Source organism: Balaenoptera borealis, assembly GCF_965194805.1.
Source record: "Balaenoptera borealis genome assembly, chromosome: 6".
NCBI classification, from domain to species: Eukaryota; Metazoa; Chordata; class Mammalia; order Artiodactyla; family Balaenopteridae; genus Balaenoptera; species Balaenoptera borealis.
This window is the reverse complement of record NC_138863.1, coordinates 1,097,855-1,124,356: the sequence shown is the minus strand read 5'-3', so window position 1 is coordinate 1,124,356 and position 26,502 is coordinate 1,097,855. Positions and strand designations below refer to the sequence as shown.

At 66.6% G+C, this 26,502-nt stretch overlaps 2 protein-coding genes across 3 annotated transcripts in view; one reads left to right on the top strand and one right to left on the bottom strand.

Moving 5' to 3' along the window:
- The first annotated feature begins 482 nt into the window (after positions 1-482).
- Positions 483-26,502, top strand: part of GPC1 (glypican 1) — a 29,859-nt gene continuing 3,839 nt past the window's right edge. The window contains exons 1-4 of the mRNA XM_082396916.1: positions 483-1,084; positions 22,798-22,956; positions 25,022-25,413; positions 26,042-26,207. Coding sequence (XP_082253042.1) covers positions 919-1,084; positions 22,798-22,956; positions 25,022-25,413; positions 26,042-26,207 — 883 coding nt within the window. The 5' untranslated portion in view covers positions 483-918. The remainder of the gene's footprint in view (positions 1,085-22,797; positions 22,957-25,021; positions 25,414-26,041; positions 26,208-26,502) is intronic.
- The window catches only part of ANKMY1 (ankyrin repeat and MYND domain containing 1), a 53,111-nt gene continuing 41,025 nt past the window's right edge, over positions 14,417-26,502 (bottom strand). Inside the window, exons 1-2 of one of the 2 annotated variants that reach the window (XM_082396917.1) lie at positions 15,739-22,788; positions 14,426-14,534 (exon numbers count right to left, since the gene is read on the bottom strand). In XM_082396917.1, the coding sequence (XP_082253043.1) occupies positions 15,767-16,927 (1,161 nt within the window). In that variant the 5' untranslated portion in view covers positions 16,928-22,788 and the 3' untranslated portion in view covers positions 14,426-14,534; positions 15,739-15,766. Of the gene's footprint in view, positions 14,535-15,738; positions 22,789-26,502 lie in introns of those variants that run through there. The other variant, XM_082396921.1, reaches the window with a different exon arrangement.

The window sequence follows — 26,502 nt, the reverse complement described above, 5'->3', positions numbered from 1 at the left end:
CCTCTCGAGCACCCAAAGCATCACGTGGAGGGAACACAAAACCGGCTGCCGATCTCCAACAACTAACTCGTTGGTTGCCTCTACGCAGGAACGGGCGCGCGCGAGGTCTACTCTCGGCTAGTTTCCCACGTACAGCCCCCCACTCTCCGCCACAAAAAAAATCAAGTGTGAGCTGGAGCCGCGGGAGAGGCGGCTGAAATGGGCGCGGGGACGAGGGGCCGTAAAGGGGTGCAGGCGGGGGACAAAGGGGACCAAGGCTGCGGGAGCGGACGCGCGAGGCACGCGGCCAGGGTGCAGGAAGGCACGGCCTGATCCGAGGAGAGGGAAGACGGGAGGGATGCCGACTTCGGCTGGGGGCGGGGAGGCCCCTGATAGGCGCGCGGAAGGCGTGATGTCACGTCCGGCGGGGGAAGCCCTGCCTCAGCACCCCCGCCCCCGCCCCCACAGGTGGTGCCGCCGCCCCGGGCGCTGGGCGTGGAGGGCCCGCCCCCGGGGACCCCGGACACGGCCCGCGCGCTCCCGGCCACCCCGCTTCCCTCCAGCAGTCAACGGATCCTCGCGAGTCGGGCGGCCCCGGGAGCAGGAGGAGCGCCCCGTGCGCCTCGGATCGCGCCCCCGCGCCGCGCCCCGCCCCGCCCCTGCGCGCCCCGCCCCGCGCGCCCCTCCCCGCCCCTCTCCCGGGCCGCCGAGGGGCCGGGCCGGGACTGCGCGCTCGCTTGCCGCGCTCTGGGCCGCCGGAGAGAGCGGCCGGACCTCGCGCCCCGCGCGCTCCGCGCCCAGCCGCCGCCGGCTTTTGTTGTCTCCGCCTCCCCTGCCGCCGGCGCCTCCGGACCGCGAGCCGAGTGCGCCGGGACCTTGGCTCTGCCCTTCGCGGGCGGGGGCTGCACGGGCCCGGCCGGGGGCGCCGCCGGCCCCGCCATGGAGCTCCGGGCCCGAGGCTGGTGGTTGCTGTGCGTGGCCGTCGCGCTGGCCGCCTGCGCCCACGGGGACCCTGCCAGCAAGAGTCGGAGCTGCGGCGAAGTCCGCCAGATCTACGGGGCCAAGGGCTTCAGCCTGAGCGACGTGCCCCAGGCGGAGATCTCGGGTGAGTGACCCGGTGCTCCCGGGTCTCCCCCGCGCCCCCTTCTCTCTCCCGTTCTGCCCTCGTCCGCCCTGCGCCTCCGCGCCCCGCGCCGCCCTCCCTCCGCCCGGGTCTCCTCTGCTCCGCTCGGCCGCCCCCCGGCCCCCAACACGCACACCGGCCCCTTCCCCGCGGAGCTGTCCTCGCCGGGCGGCGGACCGGGCGGTCCCCGGCTTGGTGCGTCCTCCGGGACAGGCAGGGCTGAGCTGCGGGGCCGGCTGTCGGGGCGCAGCCGATGGTGGCCATGGGCTAGGTACTCCCACCGGCTGTGCGGGCCTCTCCGGGAGGCGCCACGGGTCGGCCCGGGGATTCCCGGGGGTCCCCGGCAGAGGCAGCCTAGGGGCCCCGGGGAGGTCGGGAGCGAACTGTGCACTCGGGGAGGGGCGGGGGCGAGGGTGGAGAGGCTCGACCTCTGCCACCGGGAAGGGAACATCACCTCGCAGGGATTCCTGCCCAGGGAACTTGTGCTCGCCTGGCACTCAGGGCCGCCTCGGGCGGGGAGTCCAGCTGCAGGTGGTCGGCACCTTGGATCCCGCCCAGGGGCCGTGTCATTTCTTTGTAAGAGCATCGCCGTCCCAGGCGGCCTCAGCCCTGCAGCTGCCCGCAGTCCTGCCCACACCCTCCCTGCAGGCCTCTGAGGAGCTTTGGGGACCGGAGTGAGGGTGGAGGTGGAGCATGGTGGCTAAGGATTTCACAGACGCCCCCCAGGCTTTTTCCTCAAACTGCAAATGTGTCCAGAACCACCGTGGGTCTGCGCGTCTGTTCAGGGTGCCTGGGACACGGTGGACGGGAGCAGAGCAGACCAGCTTCCTGCCCTGGGGAACTCCTCCCAAACTGGGCCGGGGTTGGGGAGGGGGCATTTGAGTAGTGACACGGGGGACATGGAACGACCACAGCCACAGGAGTTCTGAGCGAGAGAGGAGTGTGAGGGGCAAGTCCATGGCCGTGTCTTGCTGGGGAATGGGAGGGGGCAGCCAGGCCCTGGACCCCTGCCCCCAGCAGGGCAGGACCCACAGAAGGCTGCCTTGATACCTTGACAGCCCCCTGCCCCGGGTTCACGTCCCCCAGGGTAGGCCTTCCTGTGCCTCTGTCTGCTGACAAAGCCCTGTCATTGTCAGGGCTGCCACCCTCCCTAGGGGACAGGTTTGGGGGGCACATCTGGGTGCCTGGGGCCAGCACACGTTGGTTCGTAAGCCCCGCCACCCGCCATGCAAACAGAGGAGCTAATGCCCAGGAATCCCTGGCCTTTCGGTTGAATCCCTTCCCCTGGACACCAGGGTCTCAGGGCAGCTGAGCAGCTGCCCTCACCCAGCCCCGATCTTAGACGGCACTCCAAGGTCCCCTCGCCCCACAGCTCTCCTTCACACATCCACTCCCGCTCGGCCGCTGTGTCCTCGGGACCATCCTCAACTTGATCGCATCCACAGGCCTCTGTCCCAGTTAGGCTGAGAGACAGAGTGGCAGAGTCTGGGCAACCGTCAAGGGCTGGGAGAGAGCAGGGCAGGCTGGAGAAGGTGAGGTGGGGCCGGCGGGGGGCTGGGTCTTGGCCTCCTTGGGCTGGGGCTACAGTGGGTTGGGGACCCGGAACCAGCAGAGTGCCTTGCTGTGCATGTGATGGGGGGGGGGGGGGGTGCGGTGTTCGGCCGCCCAGCAGCTGTCCGAGCACCGCACCAGCCAGGGCTTCAGGTGCTGCCCCCCGGGGCCTGGACTGCACCCCCTCCCGACCAGTGCCCGTGGCTCCTCCGTCCCACCTCCAGGGGCTTCTGGGAAGCTGCTCTCCCCGACCCCCTATGGCTTCATACTCCCCCATAAGCACCTGAACTGGAGAGTGCCCTGCAGGGCCCAGGCACCGAGGAGAGTGCCGGTGCCACGTGGGGTGAAGGAAACAGGGTGACCTCCCAAGGCAGCGGCCAGGCCTGTCCTCTCCTGCTCCGAGCAACTTGGCCGGGCTCCGTGGAACGGGCGCCCTCTGGTGGCCCCGTGGTGACACGCTGCTCTCGGGGATCCGGGCCTTTGGTCTCCTGTCCTGCCAGGCGGCAGGCAGACTTCTCCAGCCTGGGGACCCCCGGGGGTGGACGGCTGGGCTGGCTGGTGGGGTGGAGACTCAATGCTTGCTAGTTGTTGGAAGGGAGGGAGGGCGGCCCTGGGTCTTTGGGTGGCCTTTCCAGCCTGCGCCTGCCTGGGAGAGCAGAAATGGTGTGGGCTCATGAAGGAGGGACCATCAGCGCGCATGGGGCTCCCGTTCGTGACTTTGTGTAGTTTTTTGGATGGACGGCCAGGTGTGGCCCTGATGAGGACGACGGTCATCGCCTTTTACAGGCTGCGCAGCTCAGGCAGCCTCCCTCCGGCCAGAGCACTATATGGAAGGTGAGGGGGAGCCGCCCCTCTAGCTGGCTCTCTCTGCAGCACTGGGGAAGAGCCCGGCCCCATGCTGCATCTCACACACACACACGCACGCACACGCGCGCGCACACGCATGTGCACACACTTGCACGCACATGCACACACGCACGCACGCACACGGGCCGGCCATCTTCTATCTCTGCCTGTGGGGTTGCTCCTGGTCCCCAGATGTTTCCTGAGCACCTGCTCGGCCTCCTGACACTTGACACGGTTTGTCATGTGTCTCTCTGAACCTTCCCTGAGGCCCTGGGGGCAGAGGCCACCTCTGTCTGTACTGTTCTTTGTAGTAGCCACAGAACCTGGCGCAGTTCCTGGCACAAAGTAGGTTCTCAGTCAAAACTTGCTGGAGACCCGCACACGGCCTGCTTTCTGCCAGCTGTGGTGGGTGGGCAGTGGGAGACGGAGGGCCTGGGCACGGGAGAAGGGGCCTGGACTTCGGGGCTGGAGATCAGAGGGGAGCGTGGGCCTGTCAGTGCAACACGGACTGGTGGGCAGCTCCTCTGCTCCTGGACCCCGGCTGGCCGTGGGCTCCCCACCGAGGACCACCCCTTAGCCTCCCAGCGGAAACCGCTGCTTCTCTGTGCCGTCCTGCCCGAGGCCGAGGGAGCCCGCCGAGCCTGTCCCTCGGCCGTGCGGCTCTCGCAGGCCATCTGCGTACAGCCCGGCCCCACACCAGACGGTTGTGTGCCCCCTGTCCTGTTCAGAGGGCAGAGGCCCCGTGTGCCTGGCTTGGGGCCCCAGGGTGGTCCGTGGCCTCCAGCTGAGCTGCTGCTCTGGCCCTTCACCACTAGAGCAGCTGAGGTTTCATCACCCCCAGCGTGAGGGCAGGGCTGGGGGGGGGAGCGGGGAGAACCACAGGTGGGGGGGCCCAGGGGAGCCAGGAGCCGACGGGGCCACCTGCGCGATGCGGCGGCCGGGGCCTTGCTGGAGCCGTGGTGCCGGCCACGCCGCGTGCTGCTCCGAGGGGCGGGACGTCCTCCGTGGGCCTGGGCTCAGGTGCCAGCCCTGCCGCGTCGGCCTCCCCGCCACCACCACCCCCCCAACCTGGCTTCTCTGTGCCTCCGTTTCTTCACGTGTGACACGGGAGTAGTCACGACCACCCGAAGGCCGCAGGAGGGGAGCATGCTGACCGTGCGCTCTGCGGCTGCCTCAGGCGTGTCCTCCCCTGTGCGCCCCGCCCTAGAGGCCCCTGGAGGGCCTGCAGGCGGTGGTGTCTGGCACTTGGGAGCCCTCATCGTGACCCAGACTCAGCGTGGCTCCCTCCCCGTGACTGTCTAGCTGGTACAGTGGATGAGGAGGGGTCTTTGCAGACCTGCTTCACAGATAAGTAACCGAGGCCGAGAAGCCCCACAGCTTTCTTCAGGGCGCTCGGCCCACGTGGAGCTCTGAGGTCTAGAGCCCAGTCTGTTGACCCCAGAGCCGGTGGCATTAACTGCTGAACAGCCCTGGGCTCTGTGTTCTCTGGAAGCCTCGTGCCGCCCCGGCCTGGAGGCCTGAAATGGGGCCTCGAGGCCAGGCCCTGATGGGCCACCAGCTGCCTTCTCCTGGTCGTAGACTCCACTGTTTAGGCCGGGTTAGAACTCCTCTTAACTGGAACACCTCCTGCGCCTTCTCCGGGGCCGCCCTGCCCCGACCCCGACTGCTGCCGGTGACTCGGCCTTCCACGTAGCTGGGCCTCACCCTGAGCTGGTCCCGGGAGCCTGTCCAGTGAAGGCCCGCCGCTCCTGCCCTGCTAGAGAGGGCTGTTCCAGGGGCGGGAATCAGGTGACCCCGCCCGGGGTGTACACAGAGGATGGCCCAGCTGTGTGCTGCTGGCCGACCCTAAGAGCAGCCCCTGGCATGTCCCCAGTACCATGCCGGGCCAGGTCCCCCAGGAGTCATGGACAGATGTCCCATCCAGGAGTAGGTGACTCCAGAAGACAAGACAGGTCGGTCTTGGTAGACTGGTTCCATGCCGGCCCTAAGAGGGAACAGCGTGAGCCCGTGGTGGACAGGGCTGCAGGGCCCCGGAGGCCTCCCAGGAGAGGGACTGAGGACACTCCCGCCAGGCGGCAGGTGGGCCTCGGAGCCGGGAGGAGAGCACAGAGGGTGTGTGGGTGCACCGGGCCTGTGCTAGGCCACCACGTGCATGGGCACAGGTGTCAGCCTGGCTGGTCCTGGACAGGGAGACAGGCCAGGAGAGGGGCTCACCCGAGGCCACGCCGGAATCAAATCGGGCCCAGGTCTGGACATGCCCAGGTGGTGAGAGGTTGGTCAGCTTGCCAGACCCTCTTCCCTGAGGCCTGGCTTGGTTCAGGAAGATTTCAGACCAAGACTCAGGGTCCAGGCCCTGCCTGTCTGATGTCTCCTTGCCTGGTGCCTGGCACCAGCTGTGACCACATCCAGCCATCAGCACAGCCTTGTGGGGTCAGGTCATCACCCACATTCGGAAGAGGACACAGGCTCAGGCGGGTGAGGGCTCCAGCCCGGGGCCACCCACCCCGTGCCAGCTGGCGGCCTTCTTGCCACGTGTGTCTAGGAACAGGCCTGGGCAGGTGCTCTGAGCTGCCTGAAGTCTCTGGGCGGAGATGGTTCAGGCGGAGGTGCTGCAGTCCTCCCCAACCCCAGGCCCTACCCAGTCCCCAGCTGTGGGGTGGGGGCTGTCCTGTCCTCCCAGCCGTGACCCCTACACTGGGGGCAGGGCCAGGGCCTCCAGCTTTCTCGACTGTTCTTGGTCTCGCCATGGGTGCCAGGGAAGCTCTGGGTGTGAGGGGTGCATACTGGCTTTCCTGGCAGGAATCCTGGAATCCTGGGTAGATCTAGGAGCCCCTGAGGGGGCCAGGCCAGCCCCACCCCAGCCCCTCGTCTGCCTGTGGCCTCAGCGTTGGCTCCCGCCAGCTCCTGGCTGGCTCACCTTCCTGGCACACGCGCCCCCTCCTGCCAGGGCGGCCCTCCCCATGCCCACCCCCGGCACACGCCCGTCACCATCCTCCCTCCGGGGCTTGGCCCTGCCACGCAGCTTCCTGGGCATACCCAACACACCCACTACTCTCCAGGGCTCTCCCTGTTTTCCCGGGGTGCTCCCCGAGTCTGGGCAACCTCAGCAGTAAGTGTGCTGAGCACTGCCCACGTGGTGCCAGGCTGGGCTGGGTGCTGGGGGTCAGGCGTGTGTCCGCTTCCCCCGGCTGCTGGCACTGATGCAGCAGGCTAGGCGGCCTCACAGCAGGAGTTTATTGTCTTGCAGTTCAGAGGCTGGAAGTCCAAGATCAAGGTGTCACTGGGCTAGTTCCTCCTGAGGCCGTGAGGGAGAAGCTGTTCCAGGGCCTCTCGTGGCTTCTGGGGGTTGCAGGCGATCCTTGGGGGTCCTTGGTCTGTAGTCTCTGGGTTTGTCTTTATGAGTAGGTGTCCCTGTGCTGGCCTGCTTCTGAATTTCATTTTATGGAAATAAGGACACCAGTCCTATCAGGTTAGGGGCCCAACCAGTTACATTTGCAAAGACCCCACGCTCAAATGAGGTCACCTCCTGAAGTCCTGGGGGTTAAGACTCCGACATACGAACGAGGGTCGGGGTTCAGCCCATTGCAGGCGCGGCGCCCCACTCTTGGGCGCATCCTGTCCAGTGGGCGGGGGTCCTGGGCTCTGGGTATTTCGGTGGGTGGCTCCTCAGGACAGGACCATGCCACAGGCTCAGGGTCTCGGCTCAGACGTGCGCTGGAGCCTTGGTGATGGAGTGAGGGTGTCAGGCCATGCTCAGCCCGCTCCTCACCCCCACCAGCCTGCAAGCTTCTCAGGAAAATGGCCAGAGCTCTGCACCCCATGGGCCTTAACTTCTCCAACTGAGTCAGAGGGGAGGGCCGGGCGCCACTCATTCTGACATTCAGAGTCTGGTAACTGCCGACCCGCTGATGCATCTCACTTGTGGCACGTCCCAGAACCTGGGTGGGCGATGAGGGGCCCAGCCGTGAGACCCTCATGGGGGTCAGGGGCACCCGTCTGGGAGAGTTGTGACTCACTGGCACCAGTTTGCCGTGGACAGGCTGGGGGTCCCCCCCCACAGGTGCGAGGGCCCCTGAGCAGGGGACACAGCATGCGGGGCAGGGTGTGGGGAGGGGAGGTGGGCAGGCAGCTGGCTCCTGGCTCCGTGGCCCAGCCGAGGACGCTGGCTGCCGATTTGTGCCAAGTGCTCCCTGGGTTCTAGAGGCTTGGCTGGATGACAGGGCAGGCCCGGCGGGCTCCATCAGCCCTGCGCCCTCACCATCTGCCCTGACCTCGGCCCCCTGGAGGCCCAGCGCCCTGCCTGCCGCCCCGCTGCCTCTTGGAGGAGGAGAGCTGCACAGGCTGGGACGCCGGCAGGGGGAGGCCAGGCAGTTTGCGACCTGGCCGAGTCCGGGGCTGCAGGGAGGGAGGAGACGGAAACCGGGGTCCAGCACCAGGAGATGGTGAGGACCAGCCAGCAGCACCGCGAGGCGGGCCTCCCATCAGCTCGGGTGTCGCAGTGTGGCCGAGCCCAGGGCCCTGCAGGTAGACAGGATGACCACAGCCGGGCCCGGGGCCAAGGGGAGCACCAGGGCTGGAGGAGGCCAGCACGCGGAGGCCCTGCCGGAGCCTCGGCTTGGGCCCTGCCTTCCTCGCCCCTCCTGCCCACCCACTGAAGTGCCCAAGAGCCAGCCCCGGCCTCGGCCCAAGGCCCTGCGTCCTTAAGCCGTGCCCTGGCCTCCGCCGGCCCATTGCCTGGCAGCCCCCCCCGCCTCCCAGAGCGGGCAGGACAGGGTGCTTGCAGGGCAGGCCGAGTACCACCTGGTGCAGCCACTTAGTGTGCAGGTGGGGAAGCGGGGTCCCAGAAAGGGGTCCCTGTGCTCAGAGCGCCGTCCCTGGAGTAGCTTCTCCTCCGTGGCCTTGCTGCCCTGGCCCAGGTTGGCCCCAGGTATCTGGCGTGGGCACCGGGCAATGGTGCCACCCACTGAGGGGGTGCCCCAGAGAGGAGGAGGGCGGGGCGAGCCACGCAAGCCTGCCTCGTCGGGGCGCTGGGGGCATCCGTGTGGCCCTGTCCGTAGGTGCTGGGTGTGCGTTCCAGGCTGCAGGGGTGAGGTCGGCCAGAGGACAGAGCTGGCGGGGGAGGCCACAGAGCTCCCACAGGTACAAGGAAAGACGGGCCCTGGCAGACCCCAAGGCTGGGACAGGTGGGCGAGCCCCAGGAGGGGCTGGGTGGGGTGTCCGGGAGAGGAGCCGGCCTGAGAGGCGCACGTGAGGACTCGGGCTGCAGGAGGGCCCGGCCGGCCGGCAGGAGAAGAGAAGGTCAGGCTCAGCTCAACTCCAGCCCAAGCTCTGCCAGCCCACCACCTCAAGGAGGGCCTCCTAAGGTCAGAGCTGGTCCCGCCGACGGGCACCAAACGCCCGAGCCCCACCGCCCCGCCTGGAAGGGACGAGGAGAGGCTGGCCAGGCAGGAGGCGAGGACCTTCACCCTCCTACCCATCCATCCATTCGTCCGCTCTGTGCTCACCCCAAGCTATGGGCCCCACCCCCCGCAGGTCAGGATCTAGTGAGAAACTCAGCTGGGGCCGCCAGCCCCTCCCACACCCCGCAGTCCGGAGCCAGGCGGCCACTGCACCCCGGCTGGTGGCCTGGGGGTGGATTTGGCTGCAGTGCTCCCAGCAGCTTGAGGGACAGGCCAACACGTCTCCCTGTCAGGCGGGCAGCCAGGCCCTGGACAGGGGCACCTGGCAGTGACTGTGGCCCTGTGCCTCCCTGGCAGGGACATCTCTTGGGCTCACCATCAGCACCAGAACCTGTGGAGGTCCGTGGCCTGTGCTACACCTTCGGACAGTGTCCCCAGTGCTGAGGACCGCTGTCTGAACCTGAGGGTGGCCGTCCGGGCTCGTGTGTGTGTCTGAGCGCATCCTTGGCGCCTGGGGCCACCTGTGGACATCTGGTCCCTGTGGTGAGCCATGTGTGATGTCTGTGTGCGTGCTCAAGTGTCTGGGGCCACGGAAAGTACATCCCACCCACCTGTGACCATCTGCAGGCCCTGGGGAGACGGATGGTGCCACCTGCTTCAGGGCTGGCTGAGGTATTCACTCCCATCTCCCTTCATCGTGGAGTTCGGGACACACTGGACCCACAGGGGTATTTTAAAGGGACGAGGCTCTTAAAACGTTTAGCCCCGCCGTCCCTGACCCCCCGCCCCTGGCCTGGCAGTGGCTGCCCACAGGACACTCCAGGCACCTTGCCGGTCTCCCTTCGAGTGACCTAACACCCAGGGTCTGCCACCTCCCCGTCACTGTATATTTGGGAGCTGCTGCAGGTCAGACACACAGCTAACCGCCCCAGGATAACGTGGGTGTTCCCAACCAGGAGCCGTTCCCCGGGGGCGTTTTTGGTTGTCACAGCATTTAGGGGAGGGGACAGGGAGGCCGGAGACCCCATGAAGTGCAGGACACTCCTGAACAGGTGGGAGGTGGCTTCCCGAAACACCAGTCCCACCCCATGAGAAGCCCTTGAACCGAAGCTCTAGGCAGGATGGAGCCAGCGGCCGAGGGGGCAGAGGGGAGGGGGCACCCCTCTGCTTTGGGGCCAGGATGGCCTTCCAGGGATGGTTCTAGAAGGATGGGCAAACGGGTGGACAGACGTGGGTGTGAAGGCGGGTCATTTGAGGCTGGGCTCCTTCACCAGGGTGCACTGGAGAGGCCCAGGTTTAGAAGTCAGGGAGTTCTGAGAAAGAAATTACATCTCCTTTTTTGCTAACCTTTAGCATTTCCTGTTACTATGAACAAGGCGACGATGGCATTCTAGAATCTGGGACTTGGTCACCAGTGGAAACTGCTGATTTTTTCACATCCTTTACATTTTTAGCAAATATCTCAAAGTACCGTTTCCACTCATCACAGCTTTGAGTTTCTGATGGGCATCAGGCCTGCAGGATGTTCATAGGAAAGCGCGTGGACACCACCTCACGCGCCTGTTTATAATGTTCCGACGGCTGCAGCACTGCAGCTAGCTTCCTTCATGATTCTCTGCGTAATTTTTTACTTCATTACTTCTTTATTCTGAGAACGGGTCTGCAGTCTTCAGCCAGCGGCCAAGGGGGCCCAGGGCCCAGAGAAGAGGAGGCCTCTGGGCGGCGGGCTGGGCCCTCAGCCAAGGCGCGAGGGCTGGTGGAGCCCCATGTCTGCCCCAGGAGAGCCGGCGGGCCGGACGGGAGCACTGGGGCAGAGCGGGGGCCCGGCCAGCTGCCTGCGGGTGGGGGTGATGGGGACACAGAGATCAGTCTCTCTGGGTCACTCGGTAGTGTTCCTTGAGCTCCTACTGTGTGCCGGGCGCTGTCCTCGGTGCTGAAATGCAGCCACAGTGCCATCCGCGCAGGGACTGGACGGGTGTCAGAGGCTTCACGTGAGCTGCAGCTTTGCTGGCCACGGTGACCACGTGTTACTTTTGTAAGTTATAAGTAACGAGAAATAACATGTGGGTTTAGACACACGCATGCGGTTTGCAATCATACATGTCGCTCTTGACCGCAGAGCAAAGACCCCTCCCAGCCTGGGGCGGCCCCTGGCCCACGTGCCGCTTGGCCACTCTCACTGTGAGTCGTGGCCTTCTCGCCCCATCCTCCCTGAGGGCTTGAGGCGCTTGCTCGGCCCCAGCTCCCTCCTGGCCCGAGGGTCCCACGCTGCCCTTGCAGGGCTCTTGCCTTGGGTGGGCCCCCCACCCCAGGCATTCCTGGCCCAAGGAACCAGCCCCCACCTCCTCTGCTACCTAGAGTTTTCAAGGCCACCCCCTGGCCCAGAGCCAGTGTCCTTTGGATCCAGTGGCCATTCCCAGTGGCGTATGTCTTAGGAAAGAGGTGGGGCCCTAGCAGAAGCCAAAACCTGGTCTCCTGGACACGGCCATCCTGCCGCCAGGGTTCAAGTCTGGTGCCATGCTCCCTCGCTGTGTGACCTTGGGCCAATTACTGAACCTCTCTGTGCCTCAGAATCCTTTTCTGTAAAATGGGGATGGTAGCAGCGCCTGCTGTGTGGAGTGGTTGTGAAACTGGTTTCTCGTGTGGAGTGCTCAGCTCGGGGCTGTGTCCTAGGGGGGCATCACGGCTGGGGGGAGCCTGTTGGAGAGAGAGGCCCATCCTTTCTCCAGAGGCGGCCGTGGGGAAGAGTGCCCCCTGGTGGGGAGGGAGGCCAGCCTGCGCCGGCCAGGCCCAGGGGCCACGCTGGGGGTCAGAGGGATTGGGCTGGAGAGGAGGGGCTCCCCGGTCACTACGGCTGCTTCCTGGGTGGCGCTGTCTCGTGGTGTCCCGTGTTCCCCCTTGGCTGGCCCTGGTCCTGAGAAGTTGGGAACTGGGTAGCGCTGTCTCATGGTGTCCATGTTCCCGCTCGGCTGGCCCTGGTCCTGAGAAGTTGGGAACTGGGTAGCGCTGTCTCATGGTGTCCGTGTTCCCGCTTGGCTGGCCCTGGTCCTGAGAAGTTGGGAACTGCAAGAAGAGTTGGCTGCAGGCCCCTCCTGGAGGGGCAGCCCGCGATGAAGGAGTGCTGCCCCAGCACAGGGCCATGCCGCCAGCCAGGAGGGCTCTTGGGGCAGCCTTGGAGGGTGGCAGCTGGTATTCAGAAATGAGTCCCAAGCAGAGGCCCAGAAGGCCCTGCAGGCTCTGCAGAGACGTCGGAGGGTGGGGGGAAGACAGTGCCAGCAGGACCCCACTCGTGGTCAGCCCGCGGCCAGCCTAGGGGCCTGGCAGCCTGCATCAGAAGGGGCCTCTCCTTGCCCAGGTCATGTGGGGCCTGTCACTGCCCCTTTGACCCGTCTCTGGGGATGGGGCTGTCTGCCCCAGGAATCTGACTGCCCTGGGCGGGACCGTCCCACCTCTGCCTGCTGGATGTGGCTGAACAGAGTGGGGACCAAGACACTGGGTGCCTGAGGGAGCAGAATTCCCGGCCTGCTTAGAGACCTGGCCCTTCCCTGACGGATGCGTCAGCTTGACCACCCTGGAGGAACTGAGCTGGAGAGGTCAGGAAATAGGCTGGCCCACCCATTCCCACTGGCCCCCAGGACCCACAAGAGGTCAGGGTCCCATCTTTGGGGAGCCGGGCAAGCGGGCAAATGCCAAGGTCACCTTACTGCTCCAGGTTGGGAGCCCTTTCTGGTGGGTTTGTGCTGCTGGCAGGAGTGTCCCGGCAGGTGTCCCTCCCGTGCGGGGGGTGGGCATGGCCGCTGGCCCCGCGGGCTCCTGCCCAGCTGCCTGACGGTGTCCTAGGTCTTAGCTGCTCCTGGCCACTGACGGGGTGGTGCAGGCTAGCAGGGTGGCCAGGCCACCACTCTGCCCTCATCTTCCAGGAGCCTTCATCTCTGCACCTGGGACCTCTGGGCTGCTGGTGGGCCCCCAGATGCCAAGCACTTTCATTTCCTCCCCTTCAGTGAAGACAGGGAGGCACTCGGGCCAGTGGAAGGAGACCAGCACTAGGCAACACGTTTGAGACATTGAGCAAGTCTCAGAACCCTCCCAGCCTCAGTCTTCCCATCTGTGAGATGGGGATAATTGTATCTTCCTGTTGGCTGAGACGGTGAGGCCCACCGTTTTCCAAGGAGGCCGGGGGCTGTGGGAAGGTGGACCCTGCTCTGACATCCACCTCTGCCCTCCTGCTGCTGGCATGGGCAGGGTCTGAGGCCCTCGTCCAGGGAGCCTGGAAGACAGTGCACACGTGTGCATGCCCACGTGTGGCGGGGAGTTGCCGGTGGGGAGCCTGAGTGACTTTGGTCAGGCTTCTCCCCACGCCCCACAAAGGGCCGGGCCGCCAGATTTAGCAGATAAAACTACAGGAGACCCAGTTAAATTGCTATTTCGATAGTTAATAATTTTGTAGCGTATGTCCTGAATATTTAAGTTTCAAATAAACAACAAATACATTTTTAGTATAAGTAAGCTCCACATATTTAGTATAAGTATGTCCCAAATACTGGGGAGGGGGGATTGTGTGCTTTTTTGGTGGTAAAATATGCATAATAAAATTCACCGTTTGAATGATTTTTACGTGTACATTCAGTGGCACTAAGCTCATTCCCACTGTTGTGCAGCAGTCACCACCATCCACCTGCAGAAATTTCATCTTCCCCAACTTCATACCGATTAAACACTCACCCGCCCCCACCCCACTCTCTTCAGCGCCTGGTAATCACCATTCTACCGTCTCTATGAATTTGACTCCTCTGGGGACCTCATTTAAGTGGAATCATAACAGTATTTGTCGTTTCAAGACTGGCTTCTCGCGTTCAGCATCATGTTTTCAGGGTACATCCACGTTGTGGTGTGTGTCGGCGCTTCGTGACCCCTTAAGGCTGAATGGTGTCCGTTGTATGGATGTGCCCCGTTTGGTTTATCTGTTCATCCATCAGTGGACACTTGGGCTGTTTCCACCTTTTGGCTCCTGCAAATAATGCTGCTGTGAACAGGGGTGGAAAAGATTCTGTACAAGTCCCTGCTTTCAGTTCTTTGGGGCCAGATACTTCTAGTCTGAAAAATAATGCATCGTTTATCTGAAACGCACGGTTAGCTGTGTCCTGGCTGTATCTGCGCACACGCCCTCACAATCGTGCCTTTGGGGCTGGGCTAGGTGCCCCGACACCGGCGAGCTGGGTGTGTGCTGGACACGGAGGTGCGGCCTGGGCAGACGTGCTGAGTCAGCAGCTGGGGACCATCCCACCTGAGAACTCCCAGGGCCCTCCGGGTGGCTGTCTGCATATCGCTTGGTGGCAGAGCGTGTCTGCTCCTGCTTCAGCCGCTACCCTCCTGCTCAGGAATTCCCCTGGGACTGGAATCAAGGGAGGTCTTGTGGTGGGAGAGGCGGGGGAGGCCAGGATTCTTCTGTGTCCCTTGCAGCACTCCAAGCTGAGTGGCCTGGGCATGTCACTCTAGCTCCCTGTGTGGCGCCGGCAGCAGTAGAATGGGAGAGAGCAGTTGTCGTGAAGAGGAAAGGATTCTCAAACCCGGAAATGGCCGAGACCCTTGCAGGCACCCAGTGAGAGCTCCATCTCATCAGGAGGTGGCCGGGGCCTCTGGAAGAATAAGGGAGTCCTTGTGGACTGTGAAATCATCCCCGCAGGCCCCCCTCGCACCAGCACGCAGCTGGCTGTCATGCCGCCTCTGGGGAGGGGTCGGGTCGGGGAAGTGCTGGCTTTCCAGGGGAGGGGGAGGTCTGAGGCTGCGGCTCTGGGGCAACGCTGGTGTTAAGCCTCATTTCCCTGAATGCCAACGCTGCACAGAGATCCTTCCTTTATACATATTTGTTACGCAGCACCAGGTCCAGGCTGGATGCTGGGCAGAGAGGCGAGAGAAGCGGAGGCTCCCACCAGCAGGCCGAGCAGCTCTCCTGCTGCTGGGAAGGGTGGCCAGTCGGAAAGCCCCCAGGGGGGGCCGCCCATGCTCAGGGAGGTTACCGGCTAGGCAGGTGCTTTGGCCCAGAGGGACCTGGAAGGCTTCCTGGAGGAAGGGAGAGGTGAGTGGGCCTTGAAAGAGAGTAGGGCGAGGGAGAAGGGCGCGTGAGATCGAGGGGTTAGCGGAGCAGCAGGTGAGAGCTGGATGCCAGCGGGGATGGCCATGACCTTGGAGATGGCTGCCAGGCTTTGTAGGCAGTGGCTCGGTTGGGGGTGAGCGGCTGAGCCCCTCTGTTCCTTCCCCTCTGGATTTACGGAGCCGGTGCTGGGCGTGGGCCTGGGACTCAGCCTGCCCCCGAGGGCTCCCTCAGTGGCACCCAGGGGTCTGCTCTATATTCTGGCCCAGCTGAGAGTCTGTGCCCTCTGCCTGTTCAGCCTTCCCGGGGTGGATGGACGGGCCTGCGTTGGGTCTTTGTGGGAAACTGGCTGAGAGGACCCCTGGGCCGCAGCGTCCCCTTCTGCTATTCCAGGATCGCCCCGGTGGACACGGCAGAGGCAGGCAGCATCAGTCCATCTCACTCCCAGGCCCCATGAGAGAGCCCCCTGCCCTGCAACCAGGACCTGGGGTCACGGGCACAGAAGACGCCCCTTCATCCCCCCTTGTTCTGAGGCCACGGTGTGAGCCCTGAACCCTGAAGCACTGTGGGAAGGCCAGTGGGAAGAGGCCTGGCCTCTGAGCCAGAGCTGCTTCCAGGCCCACATCCAGGGAGGCCCACCGCCTCGCCAAGGCGCCCCCAAGCCCGGTGCCTGCCGGCAGGGTGGCCTGCTCGGGGGAGGGGGGTCCCTGAGTAGGAACTAGGCAGCAGAGAGCGGCCTTGGGAGTTACCTGGTGGAACCCCCTTCTTCAGGCGCCCTCAGTGTTCTGGGCCCCCTTGGAGAGGGCGCTTCGCTCCAGAGCTACCTGTGCAGCACGTGTCTCCGTGTCGCTGTGCAGGCTGGCCAGGGTGGGGGCGGGGGAGGGGGACCCGGCACGGCGGCACTGCGGCGAGGGGGACCTCAGTGGGTGGTTTCTCCAGTGGGTCTGGCAGGCACGGCGGAGGCGAGGAGCAGGGCTGGGGCTGCAGCGAGTGGAGGGGACTGGTCCTGCGTGTGGGAGGGTGACCCAGGAGGAGGCGGTGGCTGAGCCAGAGGAGGGCGTGGCCAGGCGCGGTCTGATATTTCCTAGGGACGCAGATCAGGACGTTAGGATGGAGGCCCAGGTCTCTGAGGCCAGAGGCTGGGGGCTGGAGAGGGCGGGGAGAGGATACGGGGAGTGACCGATGGTGGCCCTTGAGTGCCCAGACAGCAGTAGGGATCTGGTCGTTGTCATGCGGAGAGGGGACTCTCAGGCAGTGGGCTGCCACTCTCCTTCGGAGGAGAGAGCTGACGCCCCTCCCATCACCATTCTGGGATCGGCCCTGGTTCCCCTGCGCACCAGACTCCAAATGGGGAGCAGCCCCCCGTAGGGCAGGGCGGCAGGAGCCTGGCGGGCACCGGGCGAGCCCCGGGCCGTGGGAAGCTCGGGGTCTGAGCGCGGCTGCCGAGCCGGCGGCGGGAGGGGTGCGGGGCGGCCGCGGCGGTTTCCTGGGAGACGGGGGCGGTGCCGAGCGCAGCGGGGCGGGGGCCGCGGGAGGAGGCGCGTCGCCGCGCGGGGAGCCGCCGCCCTCCACCGTGCGCGCCAGTGCGGCTGCAGTGCCGCCCTGGGAGGCGGCCGCGGAGCCCTCCAGCCGGACCCGCTCGCCTGCGCTTCCGCGCACCTCCTCCAAGCCCTCCAGCCCGATCCCGCTCCTCCGCCTTTCCACGGGCGGACCCCTAGACCCCCACGCACCCGCACCCGGAGTCGCGCGCCGCCCGCCCGGACCGTCACCGCCGCCGCCGCCGCCGCCGCCGCCACCACCGCAGCTGGGGACGCCGCCGCCGGAGCCGCCGCCGAGAAGGGGTTTCGGGCTAAGCCCGGGCGGCGTGCGCGGAGCTGGGATCCAAGCCGGTGACCCCGCCCGGGCCCAGCCCGCCGCCCGCCCTATACCCATTTCCATCTCCGCCGTCCCACCGCATCTCCATCCGCAGGCCCGCCACCCTCACCTCCACTCCCTCCTCCTAGCCATCTTCATCTCCAGCCCTGTCGTCCCCCATCACCACCGTCAGAACCCCACCTTCAGTCCATGCTACCCCGCCCTCACCCTCACCACAAGCCCTCGTCTGCGCCCTCATGCATTTCTCCACCCCCTTCCCATCACGAGCCCCCTCGCCAGTCTCCGCGTCCACCCCATCGATCCCTCACCCTCACTGCGCCCATCACCAATCCACCTCTCCTCCCCTCAGCTCCCCACCTTCACCCCATTTTCGCGTGCCTCCCGCTGTATCCCCGCAGCGCCCCTGCCACCCCTCCCCGCCCCCATCTCTTCCTGCAGCAAGACCCCCTTCCTCTTCCGTCAAACCCATTCCCCTCCCTTTCGCTTGCGGCAGCCCCCGCGAGCCCCCTCTCCCGCCACCCCCGCCAATGCCTGCCGCGCCCACTGCGGCAAGCCCCTTCCCCGCCAATCGCGTCGCCCTCCCGCCCTCCCCCCCTCGCCTGCCGCAGGCCCCGGCGGCGCGGCCCCCCTGCTCTCTGCGCGGCCGCGCCCACTGCGCCAGCGCCCCCTGCTCGCTGCGCCAGGAGCCAGGAGCTCGGCCGCCGCTGCAGACCCTCGCGCGCCGGCTCCTGCTCCGCGGCGTGGGGCCCTCGGTCCCTGGCCGGCAGCGACTGGCGCCCGGGCGCTCGGCCTTTGTCCCGCCGCCAGCGACGCAGCCCCTGGGCAGCGGGACCCCTGGCGAGCCTGAGGGGCGGACCCCTCCCGCCGAGCGCAGAGGGGTCGCAGCCGAGACCCCTCAGTTTCGGTCCCCGTGCGTGACGGAGGCTCTGCAGCGGCGGCAGAGGGCCGCCTTGGTGATGCTGTCATGTGGCCGGAATGGTGGAGGGGCTTAGGGCCGGCGATGAGGTGGTCGGTGAGGGGTAGAGAAGCGCGCTGGGAGCGGGGCGGGAGGGGTTATGGGTTTTGTTGCCGCGTTAGGAACGGGGGAGGATGGTGGTTGAAATGTCCTGTCCGAGGTGGGTCTGAGGCTGCCCCCCTGGATGGACTCTAGGTGCTCGGGGTGACCCTGCGACAGAGACTGGCGAGGGACAAACGCTTCTTGGTTGGGGCCGGGGGGGCGGGGTGAGGAGATGAGGAAAGAAGGTCTGGAGCTCGGGTTGTGGGCGGTGCCCAGGGGACCTCGGGTTATTTGTCCAGCGCCCCCCACCAGCAGGCTGGGGGACGTGCCAGCAGGGTCCTGCAGCACCCACTGGAGCTGGAAGGGGTCCAGGAGCAGGAGTGGGCATGGGCATTTGTCCCAAGAAGGGTCAATTGCTTGGGGAAAGCCTTCTGCACACCCCACCCGCTCAGCAGGCCGGCTGGGGTCCAGAGCTGAGAAGAAGGGAGGGGTAGGGAAGCAGCCCCCTAACTGCTTTTCCAGACCTGGGCCTCTCCCTCGTGTTTTGGAGGCCAGGGTGCCTAGAACTGGCCACAGAGCTGCATTCCAGCACCGTCCTGGGAGACGAGGGCGGCTAATTGCCTGCACTGAATTGCCGAAGAGTATTCTAGGGGCGGCAGGATTAGTTGGTGCTGAGCATCTGGGATGTGGCTTTAAAGTCAAGTTGAGCAGGCAGTCTGCGTACTCCTGTGTGAGCTGCAGAAGCTTCTGGAGAGATGGGCTTGGTGTGGCGCCATCTTTCCTCTGCAGTCTCCTTGGGAGGGCTCTAGGGCCACCAGTCAGGAGTGGCTGCCAGGCTGGGCCCGGACAGATGAGGTCTGCATCCAGCATTGGTGATGGGGATCACTGCTGCGATGGGGTCTTGGGCTAAAGCACTGGGTCTGCAGAGCTGGTGGGGGGACTGCTGGGTGGGAATGCCATCAGGAGGCTGCTTGTGCCCTTAGGAGGGCTGGGAACTGTGGCTGTGTCAGCAGGTGGCAGGAGGTGTGAGGCTTAAAGATGTTTAAGCCATAGGCTGATGGGACTTGCTGAGGAGAAGCCGGAATCTGGGGTGACCCCAGGAGGTCTGAGTATGGGGGAAAGAAGGCGGATACGTGGTCTGCCATCCAGCAAGAGAAGGAACTGCGGGGGGTGTGGGTAGGAAGCGAGTGCAGGTGTTTTAACCTGGGGAGGGCGGCTGGGGGTTTGGAGACTTGGGACCTGGGGGCCAGGCCTAGAGGAGGGGCTCTAAAGAGACTGGGGATGGGGGAGCAAACCTGCCATGAAAGAGCTCTCCCCTCTTCCCCCCAGAAAACCTGGGATCACGAAAGGAGGAGGTGTCCCAAAGGCTGAGGGAAGAGAGAGTTCTAGAAGGATGTAGTCTGCTGTTGAAAAAGCAGCAACAGACTGAGGAAGAAAGGAGGGGCCATCACTGGCCAGCTGGGGGAGAAGGCTCAGTGCCGATGGGAGGGGTCCGTGGGAAGAGGGGACAGGCTGATGCCTCCCAGTGGGGAGCGGGGACCGGAGGGGTGGAGTGGGCAGCTCTAAGATGGACGGGATACCAGCCATGCCCTCCTGCCTGGCCCGAGTGCCCCCCTTTCTCCAGGCGTTTAGCCGAGAAGAGGTGAGGGTTTGGGGGTGGAGGTCTGAAATGACAAGAGGGGAATTTTATCAGTCTGCCTTGCACACTTCCCAGGGTCAGGGAGCTCACCTGCTCTCTGGCAGGCCCCACCCCCCTCCAGCCGTTTGGCTTAGATCAGGGAACAGACTTGCTTTTTGGGAAGGTGCCCTGCAGAGCCCACCTCTGCCCGGCTGATGTCCAGGACCGACAGATGACCTGCGGGCCCAGGCCGAGCTGGGCCAGTGCCTTGACCACCGACTAGCACCGGCCACCGCATCTGCCCTGCCGCGGGCTCGGGGAGCCTCAGCCCAGCCTGCCCGGGGCCTCAGGCCGGCGCCCGGGCTCTGGCTCCGTGTCTTCACTCCCGTGTGTGTCCGAGGAGGGAGGGAGGGACGGGGGCTGTGCTGGGGCGGCCGGAACAGCGCAGGTCACCGGGCTGGCTGGACGAGGTAGCCAGGCAGGGCTGAGGGGGGCCGCAGGGAGGCTGCAGGGGGGCGGGGAGGGGCGGGGAGGCCAAGGGGGCGGGGGGCGGCTCACGGCTGTGAGCGGTGGGTGGGCCGACAGCGCCAAGGAGCCCGCTCAGAGCCGGCCTGAGAAAAGGGGGTCCTGGGTGATTTGTCCTCGCCTCTCTCCTGCCTGCAGGAACGGAAGGTTCGGGAGGGAGCGCGGCCAGCCGGGGAGGCCGCCGGCCCCTGTGGCCCGCAGGTGCTTGCACCTCGCAGCCTGCACCCTCCTGCCTCTCCTGCCTGCCCGCCGCTGCCCCGTGACCCATCCGGCCTGGCCTGGGTGCCTGTCACAGCTGAGCCTAGGCTGGCACCTGCAGCCACTCCCAGCCCCAGGGCACGCCCCCAGTTCAGCCCCCGACCCCCAGCCCGGCACCACCACGGCCCGCTGGTCCCAAGCAGCAGGGGAGGGGCCTCGCCAAGGGTGCTCTCCTGGCCCCTGCCGTTGGAGGGGAAGCCCGGGGGGAGGGCGGTCGGGGCCCAGGCCCCTCCTGGCTGGGTGCACACGGCCCCATCGCACAGCCTCCACCATCAGGGAGACGGGTCCAGTATCTGCCCTGCTCTGCCAGCTGGGACGCCGGCTGGAGGACCCTCGTCCTGCTCTGTGAGCTGCCCCCTGCTGGCGATGGTCCAGGGCCACGGGTCAGCGTCAGCCAGGGCAGCCGAGAGGAAGAACTGTCTCTGGGGACGTCCTCGGGTCCCAGCCCTCCCTGCCTGGAGGTGCCCGCCCACCCCACCCCGGCCCCGAAGGAAGGAGGGCAGGGATGGGGGTGCTTACTCTCTGCCAGGCCCTGGGGAGCTGGGCTCTGTCCCTCCACCCCAGCTGGTTCCCGTGAGGCCCACACGTGGCCAGAAAGGCCTGACTCGCCCCGGGGCGGGGGGGGGGGCAGGTCCCAGACCCCTGACTCCCCACCCCCGCGGGCCTGGGGCTCTGCAGGGCGTAGGCACACGAGCTCCGACGTCTACCCCACAAGCAGCCCTGTTCCAGGGTGGAGGCCACAGCGCCCCTTAGACAGCAGGCCCTGGGAGCAGGGGTGGGGGCCCCGGGGGACGAGGCGGCTGGGGGCAGGTTTGTGAGGGAAAAGCGGGAGGGAGCTGCCCTTCCTGCCTCTGCCCACCCCCCCTTTCTCCCCACCGAGCCTCTGACACTTCCCTCGAGTGCCACCCGAGTGTGCAGCGCCCTTTGCCCCCTCCCACCGCGCCTGGGGCACCGCTGCCCTCTCCCCGCTGTTACACTGATGGGCACAGAGCTGCAGACGTGCCATAGGGCGACTCTGCCCTCCGCACCTGTCCCTGCTTCCCCGGGGCGTGTGCAGGAGAGGAAGACACTCAAACCTAAGTGTGACCGAGCCACCCCCGCAGGCTCTTCAGGGTTAATGCAGCCTGCGGAGAGTGACTTGGTCTTACCCACCCCTCTCCCCCCGCAAGGCCTCCGCTGGAGGCCGCTGCCCACCCTGCAGCCCCCCACCCCTCAGGGCAGCCTCGGGACCCAGAGATCTCTGCCCAGGCTGCTCCACGACCCCCTGCAACCATGCCAGCCGCACCGGGCGAGCCCTCGACCCCAGCCCCACACAGCCTCTGTCCAGGCCAGACCCCTGCGTCCACTTTCCTCCGTGCCCTGCCCCGCTTAGAGGCAGGAATTGCGGCCTGTGGGGAGTGGGCCTCGGGGGCTGTGAGGCAGCGCAGGGGCCATGGGGGCCTGAAATCGGGCGGCTGGAGCCACTTGGCCCCTGACTGTGTGACTTCAGACAGGAACCCTCATCTCTGCCAGCCTCAGTTTCCTGGTCTGTAAAGTGGGTTTACAGCACCCACCTCAGAACTGGGCCCAGCACAGTTTGAAAGGTGCGCCCTGCACCACGAGAGTGGTGGAAGCAACCTCAGTCACGTCCTAGCGCTGCTGTAAGCAGTGCTGCCGGGATCCCGCGCCCGGGCGGTGGCACGGGGGTGATGGGGGATTTGAGGGTGCAGAGGAGGGTGCACACACCTGAGGGGGCTCAGTGTGTCCTGCCAGGTGGGTGCGGGTCTCACAGCAGGGCCCCAGCAGACTTGTGCCCGGGCTGTCCTGATGGGGTGGGCCTCAGCCTAGGGGGCCACTGCCTCTGGCCGGCCCGGAGCTGTGGGTGGGTGGCCTGCCCAGCCTGCAGGGCCTGCTGTCCTCCGTGGGAGCTGGCAGCCCGGACTGGGGTCGGGGAGGCTGGGGCTCTCCTGCCCTGCCCCTCGGGGATCCCTTCCTCTCCCTGTCCTCAGCCTGGGCCCAGGGAGGGGCGCCGGGCAGGCCTGGACACTTCCCCTGTGAGCCTTGAGTCTGGCAGCCCCCCATGCCCCCCACGCAGGACCTGAGGCCTCTCTGTGCTGAGGTCCAGGCGTGAGCGGAGCTGCTCAGGGCACCTGGGGTGGCCCTCCTCACACGCAGGGGGCGTGGAGAGCTGGAAGGGGCTGAGTGGGGACAGCACCCCACAGCCCTGCCCTGGGGCTCAGCCTTCCGCACCCCTGCTTTACACCCATCCGCACCGGGGCTTGCCCCAGGGGTCCTAGAGGTGGGATTCTGCAGAGGAAGCCCTGCTCCTGTGTCCTGCGCTGAGGGCTGCACGGCCCACCCTAGACGCTGCCCCGAGCCGGGCCTGCCTTCCCCCAACCCTGGCTGGCAGCCCCACCTGTGTGCCGCCTCCCGGGGCCTGCTGCCCACGTCCCCACTGTGCAGGAGAGCCCACCGGCCGCGAGGTCCCGTCTCCTGGTGCCCTGCCCTCCAGCCTCCTGTAGCCCTCCTCTCCCTCACGCCAGCCCCTCCCCACAGGTGAGCACCTGCGGATCTGCCCCCAGGGCTACACCTGCTGCACCAGCGAGATGGAGGAGAACCTGGCCAACCGCAGCCGCGCCGAGCTGGAGACGGCGCTCCTGGACAGCGGCCGGGCCCTGCAGGCCACGCTGGCCGCCCAGCTGCGGGGCTTTGACGGTGAGGGGCTCCGGGGCCGCAGGACGCTCACGGCAGGGGGCTGGGCACTTGGGGGCCTCTCGCAGCGAGGCAGGGTCAGAGGGGACGTAGTAGCAGAACGCTGGCCGCGTGCAGGGGCCTGAGCGGGGGGTCACCTGCAGGTCTCTGTCCACCCCGAGGCACGCACGTTTGGGGAGGGCCAGCCCGTCCCTTCCATCAGCCCCTCAGAGGGGACCCTCTGCCCTCCAGAGCTGTCCTAGGCACCTGCCAGGGACAGGCCTGGCACTGGCCACCAGCTGGCCTGGAGCTGGGGAGCTCAGCGTGAGGACTGAGATGGGGGGCCAGGACGGGGCTGCAGGCTGGGGGCACGAGGAGTTTGGGGCCCCTGCCATGGCCCTCGAGCCTCCAGGTCAGCTGTGTGTGTCAGTCATCTATTCCCAGCCCCTCACCAGCTCTCTCGTCGTGTCTGGGCCCCTAAACAAGGGACGGTGGGATGACGTTGTGATGCTGACAGCGGGCACCTCGGAGGGGATGGCGGGCGCCGGTGGGAGGGGCCCCAGAAGTGACAGCTGATGTCAGAGCCTGCACAACATCCATTCGGGACACTAATCTGTGTTCAAAGCGATTCCTCATCCGCTTCCAGGCCCACTTGTGCCCCCCCCACCGCGAGAGTCCTTTCCACCTGCCCCTCTGTGTGCCACTTCCCGCCCCGCGCCTCAGCCCCACTGTCGTGCCTGATCTGGCTCCCTCCGCGCCTCGTGCCTCGGGAGCAGTCCTTACCTGGCCACCAGCGGCAGGGGTCTCAGAGCCTTCGTCTGAAGTGCGCCTGGGACCCGCGTCTAGTGGGGCCTCAGGTGGCTGTGTTCCAGGACGCGGGGCCCACGCTCACGCACCACACCTTTGGGCCGGCTGCCAGGGGCCTGGCTCAGAGCAGGACCCTGCTCAAAAGATGGGGCTGGGGGCCGGCCATGGGATTGGGGGCCCCCATGACCACCCCGTGTGCTGCTGGGCTAGTGACTGAGCTACAGACTGCCCATTTGGGCCAGAGGCTGGGGTGGGGACCAGGACCCGGGGTCCCACGGCAGGAGCTGGATGGGAACTTGGACTGTCCGCTCCTTCCCACGGTTCCCACCTGGGGAGCTGCAGGGGCACAGCAGGAGCTGCGGGAGGGTCTTGGGTGGGGTGAGTGTAGACACAGGTCCGAGGGCCAGAGGCCTGATGTCCACCACGCCTCAGAGCAAAGCCAACCTGGCCCTGTGTCCCTGGACACCCGAGTTTGGGTCTGTGTGGGGAGGGCTGGCCACAGCTCTCGAGGAAGCGTCTGAGTGGATGGTCTGTGTGCTTATGGACCCTGCAGTCTCCCTGCTGAAAGGGGTGGACGGCGTTGGGGGCCTCGTTCTCAGCACACGGGGCACAGAGGTATTTCCCCAAAACCACAGGGGTCTGCGGCCCACGCTAACGCCCCGCCTCGGCACCCTGTCCGGGACTCTGGGTGCATCCTGAGGGCTGCGGGAGACCCTCTCCAGACCCTCAGGCTCGCCAGCTTCCAAAACCAGAGGGAGGGCGTCCAAGAGAGATGAGGACGGAGGGGGAGGGCAGGAAGCCCAGGAGAGCCTCAGAGGTGGGCAGGGTGGAGAGTGCACAGAGGCACGCCCCCAGGGCAGGGGGCCTGGCTGGGTGACAGAGGCCGGGGGAGGGGGCGGGACGCAAGGAGAGCTGCTGGGAGGGAAAGCAGGCGAGGGACGCCCTGGGCCTTCTTCCCCCACTGGGTCCCACCCCCACTCAGAGCACCCTCCTGCCCCTCCACACAGACCCTTGCCAGGTGATCTCGGGGGGCACTGAGGCACCGTGTGTCCCCTGCTCCAGGCCCAGCTCAGAAATGGATTCTGGATGCCCAGACCCCGGGCCAGGAGGGGGAGGTCTCAGAGCCCCGTGGGGGCGGGCACCCAGGGCCCGTGCAGGCTCTGATGACTCTCAGAGCACCGGGGGTCCCCGGCGGAGCCCCCTTAATGCCGGTCGCGCTGCCACAGCACGCGGGGTGGGCAGGGGGCTCTGGGAAGGCCTGACGCCCGTCTCCCGCGCGCAGATCACTTCCAGCGCCTGCTGAACGACTCGGAGCGGGCGCTGCAGGAGGCCTTCCCGGGCGCCTTCGGAGAGCTGTACGTGCAGAACGCCAAGGCCTTCCGCGACCTGTATACCGAGCTGCGCCTCTACTACCGCGGCGCCAACCTGCACCTGGAGGAGACGCTGGCCGAGTTCTGGGCCCGCCTGCTCGAGCGCCTCTTCCGGCAGCTGCACCCGCAGCTGCTGCTGCCCGAGGACTACCTGGACTGCCTGGGCAAGCAGGCCGAGCCGCTGCGGCCCTTCGGGGAGGCCCCCCGCGAGCTGCGCCTGCGCGCCACCCGCGCCTTCGTGGCGGCGCGCGCCTTTGTGCAGGGCCTGGGCGTGGCCAGCGACGTGGTCCGGAAAGTGGCCCAGGTGCGCGCGGAGGCCCCGCCCCCTGCCGCACGTCCCCGCGCCCCCACCCCGGGGCCCTGGGCCTCCCGGTGCCTCCTTTCACCCTCCACCCCGGGCGGATGGGAGGATCCAGCATGCGAGCTGTGCTCCGGGCAGCGATGGCGAGGCCGGTCCCGGGCAGGAAGGGAAGGAGATGGGCTGCGGCTGGATGCTGAGCCGGCTCCAGGGGTCAGGTGGACGGGAGACGGGAGATGAGGGAGATGCGTGCTCCGAGGCTGGGGCGGGGGATGCCTGGCCCCGTCGGGCAGCTCGCTCCGTCAGACCCACCAGCGTCGGGTGTGGGAGGGCATCGGCCTCAGGCGCCTGCAGCCCTGGGCGTGAGCCACCTCCACCCCAACTGGGGTCCCTAACGAGCCTCCCCAGCCCCAGCCTCCATCCGTTCCGCTGCATGGTGGGCGGTATTCCCTCTTCCCTGGGAGGGTTAGTGACCACCGTGTTCCGGGAGGCGTGGCACTGTGAGCGTATCGGTTATTAGACGGAGCCCCGCCGCGGCCAGCAGGCCAGCTTGGCCACCTGAGAAGGACCCCGGCGCGCCCGTGGGGCTGCGCACCTGCTGCGGGGCTGCGCTCAGGCTGCCTTGGCTCCCCAGGTGCCCCTGAGCCCGGAGTGCGCACGGTCCGTCATGAAGCTGGTGTACTGCGCCCACTGCCTGGGGGTGCCCGGCGCCCGGCCCTGCCCCGACTACTGCCGCAACGTGCTCAAGGGCTGCCTGGCCAACCAGGCCGACCTGGACGCCGAGTGGAGGAACCTTCTGGGTGAGCTCCCACTGCCGCCACCGCCTGCGGGAAGGGGGGTTGGGGGCGTGCAGAACCGGGCCTGTCCTCTGGAGCAGGCGGTCCCTGGGGCGAGGAACAAGATGCCCCCTGAACGTCCCAAACAGAGTGCAACGTGGGCAGCTGCCCAGGAGGGAGCCCCGCGGGGTCACAGTCCTGCCCTTCCCCCCCGAGCGCGTACGCGCCAACACGTGTATGACCTACAGCGGGCCAACCCGTGCATGAGCTAACGTGTGCGTTGCTGCCCTGGGGTGGGCCAGCTCTGAGGTGTGCCGAC